This window comes from Ammodytes marinus, assembly GCF_949987685.1.
Source record: "Ammodytes marinus genome assembly, chromosome: 24".
Classification (NCBI taxonomy): Eukaryota; Metazoa; Chordata; class Actinopteri; order Uranoscopiformes; family Ammodytidae; genus Ammodytes; species Ammodytes marinus.
The window spans coordinates 15716437-15721436 of NC_137228.1; the positions used below are offsets into that span (position 1 = coordinate 15716437).

General features: G+C 35.6%; 1 protein-coding gene across 1 annotated transcript in view; it reads right to left on the bottom strand.

The window, feature by feature from the left end:
- Positions 1-1932: 1932 nt before the first annotated feature.
- The window catches only part of cd247 (CD247 molecule), a 15919-nt gene continuing 12851 nt past the window's right edge, over positions 1933-5000 (bottom strand). The window contains exons 5-8 of the mRNA XM_080053285.1: positions 3596-3631; positions 3248-3301; positions 2985-3014; positions 1933-2877 (exon numbers count right to left, since the gene is read on the bottom strand). Coding sequence (XP_079909411.1) covers positions 2812-2877; positions 2985-3014; positions 3248-3301; positions 3596-3631 — 186 coding nt within the window. The 3' untranslated portion in view covers positions 1933-2811. The remainder of the gene's footprint in view (positions 2878-2984; positions 3015-3247; positions 3302-3595; positions 3632-5000) is intronic.

Here is a 5000-nt window from a genome sequence, read left to right on the forward strand (position 1 = left end):
TTTGTTCAGGGACCGGAGATGTGTTTCTGTTTGTGTCCACTGGGGGGCAGAAAGGGAAACGTTTGGTGTAAGATGTCAGTCGGACTCGGCTGCTTTAATCTGGATTTATTAAAGACATTTCCACAAGACATTTTAACATCAGAAATAAACTCAGATTTTGGTTTTCACAGAACAAACGATCATGATTCTAAAAGCTTAATATTCATATAGAAACAGGGACACGTGATCAGACTCATTTCAGATCAAATTCTCAGGAAAATATCAAAACAGAAAAACATGACGGATTATTATTCATATGAAAAGACTTTCTGAACAACTACAAACGTGTTAAATGAAAAGAACAGAAGTTAAATTATCGCAGTTTTCAAGCAAAATCATCAAAACAAAGAAATTAACAGCAGGAAAATAGTGAAAATAAAATAAAAAATAAAACTAATACAGTTGGTTTTAGACCTTTTGCCTTTAGACAAAGTCATGACCAACATTCCTGAACATTTTAAATTGTAAAATGTTTTAATCCAAATTAAGTTGCTACAAAATGCTTTTGAAACACTTTAAAGGAATACTTCACCCATACGGAACCAGCGTTCTATCATTATAAAATCACTATTATAATATAATGAATGAGGTTTTTCTTCCCTCAGTCTTCCCTTGGCCCAGCTGTCCTATTAATCCTAACCCTTACTGTGATGTCACAAGAAGGAAAATGTAGGGTAGACAGTGACACCTTAAAACACTCTTTCTGCCTTTTCTCAGGCTAGGATGATCCGATTTAATTTTTTTTTTTTTTTGCACATTTATACTACATAGGATCTCAGAGTTCAATACACCTTCATATTCCAACCGGTGAAGTAGGCCTTTAAGCAAGTGATACTCAAATTCAATCATCTCAATTTTAACTGAATGGAATATTATATAAAAAGGCAAAAGTATTTAGAATGAACAGGCATCTACAGAACATAGGCTTTTTAAACAAGTACAATAAAGATACTCCTCAAGTATCAAGAATATACATTTTACCGTTTGAAAAATTGAAACTAAAAATTCAGACTTTTCTCTAAAAACATAATAAAGCCGCCGATGCATCTGCTGCAACTGTACAACAAGCTCAAATGAATAATGCGCTAAATGTATAACATATAGAAATAATATAAGTAAAATAGCCCTAACCCTAATATAACCCTCGCTTCTGTTGAAAATATATTTTTTTAAATCAAATTGTTTGACTCTCTGCATTTAGAAACTTTGACGTTTTATTTTGGTAATTGGTCGTTCACTTCCTTTGTTTAACTGTAACTGTGTTCGTGGCAGATTAAAAAAAATATATTTTCAAAGTAAAGGTATTGGATTTTTCAATTAAAAGTACAGAAATATATATTTATTCTTGTTTTATTTTGTATTTCATTTTATTTTGAATGGGTTTTATTTTCCTGTACCCTCTTTAACGATCGCTCCCTAAAGAGTGATTCACAAAATCACAAAGTCGAACCAGATTTAGCGGCTAATTTAAGAATTAAAGCTGGGGTGGAGGATTTGGGGAGAAAATGGCAGTTGGGATAGAGATTTGAATCCAAATACCTCAACCGCTCCACTTGTTCTCTTTGGTCCCTCCCCTATGGTCCCTCCCTGACACGCTCTACACCAACAAAGTCGGTGTAGTGAATGGACAGTCCCAACAGCCAATAAGAACAGAGAATCGTATTTTTTTTTAAGCACTGATTGGTCAAAGTGTACAGCTCATGTTAATTTTGACCAATCAGAAATCACATACCCCAGCTTTAAGTGGTAGAAATTGAGATCATCTAAAGAATATTAATTTCATATTTTTTAACTTTAGGTCAAGTGTACAGTTATGGATAAATTAAGGAAATAATGTAAATATAAATGTTTTTTGTTTTGATAAAAAATAAATATATTTTTTTTTTCATAGGCTCATAGGTAAATTAGGGGGTAACCAATTAGTTAATTATGCCGTTAAAATCCAATTAATGACGTCACCTGAAATGATACAGTCAAATGAATAAGATGAAAACCTTCCAGATGAAAAATTGTGGTTACATTTTTCTTTTAAATAAACCAATTAGAAATAATAATTTTCAAATGTAAATGTGCCGCCCGACTTCAGAGCCTGATCTACCACAGGTGAAACTCGAAAAATTAGAATATCGTGCAAAAGTTCATTTATTTCAGTAATTCAACTTAAAAAATAATATATTATATGGACTCATTACATGCAAAGTGAGATATTTCAAGCTTTTATTTGTTATAATTTTGATTATTATGGTTTACAGTTTATGAAAACCCCAAATTCAAAATCTCAGAAAATTTGAATATTACATGAAATCAATAAAGAAGGGATTTTAAATACAGAAATGTCGACCCTCTATAAAGTATAATCATACATATGTTCTCAGTACTTGGTTTGGGCCCCTTGAGCATGAATTCTTGCCTCAATTCCAATCACATGATATTCTAATAATATGAGTTTCACCTGTACACGGACAAACTCACTAATCATGTCGACGTCAAACCAGAAACTCAAACCAAATAATGTGTCCGTTAATCGATTGTTTAGTTTCCTAATGTTGTGGTGGTTAGCACACAGGCAGCGTTTTGATGACATCATTAGCTTGCGGGCAGCGTTTTGATGACATCGTTAGCTTGCGGGCAGCGTTTTGATGACATCGTTAGCTTGCGGGCAGCGTTTTGATGACATCATTAGCTTGCGGGCAGCGTTTTGATGACATCGTTAGCTTGCGGGCAGCGTTTTGATGACATCATTAGCTTGCGGGCAGCGTTTTGATGACATCGTTAGCGAGCGGGCAGCGGCTGCATCTGCAGCTGGTCGTATGTGTCTCGGGACGCCGCACTCAGACCCTGAAAACGGGAAGAAAGAAATTTAAATTAATTAGAAATTAATTAATTTTATTTTATTACTAATATTAAAACCAGTTTATTGACGTTTAACTGATGAACAAACTCACCTGGTAAACCTGCTCGCTCTTCCTCTGGCGCTGAAACATTTATCAAAATATGTTAGAAATCTAAATAAACAAATTGAATCATAAATAACTAAAAATTGTACTTCAGTTATTGGAAATGAATTGAGGTTATACTGCAATCAAATCATTCTGATTAAAAAGACTGATTTTAAACATTCATTTAAGTTCAAATGTTTATTTTATTAAATATAATATGTATTAATATATATATATATATATGTAGAACACAGAGAAACCAAACGGACCTTCTGGTTGAGGGGAAGCTCTTTGTATTCTCCTTCTGTTCGAGGGTTCAAGCCCTTTCAAAATAAAACACATTTTATTTAAAACATTCAGTACTGAACACATTAAATCTTTAAACATTTTAAGTAAATTATTTTATTTTTATTTAATTTAAATTATAATATAATTATTTATCGTTATATATTTATATTTTATTTATTTAAATTTAATTATTGTTTATTAACTTACTGACATGACATTTTGAAACCTGTATATAATCATCATGTTAATCAAAATGTAATTAATTAATTGATGAAACTAATAAATAGTATTTCTTATATTTGCTCCAACAGTGATGTCATGTTTGTTACCGTGTAAAGGGCGTTGTCGTCGGCCGCCCTGCGATTCTAAACGAACAGAAAAGAATACAATGGAAGAAAGGGTTAGTTAGTTAGTTTCAGTTTATCACAATTCTAATAAGATTAAAGCGGATACGAGTAACATTTAAATATCTTTTAAACAACCTCATGTTTCCTCTGATAATCATAAATTACCTTTAACAGCAAACGAGACCATCAGTGCAAAGAAAGACGTTTTTATATAGTTTTTATTACTGCTTTTGGTCTGGTCGCACACCCAGTCCGATTTTCGGTTCGCTCGTGCAGGCTCTATGGTCACATATCCGTATTGGTTGCAGATTTCAGTGTGGCGCTGCAACGCGATTTGAGAAGCCTATCCCTCCAGGTGAGGGAAGGGGAGCGGGAGCCTTGTTTGAGACAGTTATTTGTCGTCATAAATGACTGATAACGGGGCTGAACCATCAAAGAAAAAAAAGAGAATGCAATGAAGAAAAGCGAAAAGGGAGAGTGAGTGATAGGCGGGCGGGAGGACGTTGCCAAGCAACGTGTATACAATTTCACGAGAGCGAAACTAGACTGCTAAATGAATGAGCGGTTGGTACTAACACAAAGTTTGCTTTGCTTCACCATCATCAGATAACCATTATCTGAAATAGTCATTATTTACATCAACAACACAAACACATTACCTCATCGTGATCCATAGTCTACTAACTGCCGTCTCTCATTCATTCGCTTTCTGTGAGGACACAGCTCCGTGAGAGAGAGAGTAGTTAGGTGACGCTGCTGAATCAACTCATTGCAAGCAGGTGTGTGTACTGACTGGCATTAGTTGATGCAGTGTCAAAACCACTCTCACGGAGCCGAAAAGAGTCCTCACACTTTCAACACACGAACATGCACTATATTGCGCCCTTCTCAGTCCACGCTCACGCGCCTGGCACGAGCATTTGCGACAGCGGGCGTCGTAAAAATACTACCGCGTTTGTCCAAAGGGGACGCCAACGTGCCATCTTACTCGTAGTGCCTTTAAAGGTGGAGTCAGTGATTCTGGAGATGTGTGTGCATTTCTCAGCGCACACACAGTACAGACAGACAAGTAGACAGACAGACAGGTAGACAGACAGACAGACAGACAGACAGGTAGACAGACAGACAGACAGGTAGACAAACAGACAGGTAGACAGACACACAGGTAGACAGACAGACACACAGTACAGACAGACAGGTAGACAGACAGACAGGTAGCAGATCATGAGGAGATATCAACAAGCGTTCTCCGGAATCACTGATTGCACCTTTAAACTGAGTAAACTGGCAGTGTTTTAAAATGATTTATTTTTCTTCAGTATACTGTGTGTGTGTGTGTGTGTGTTTCTGTGTGTGTGTGTGTGTGTGTGTGTGTGTGTGTGTGTGT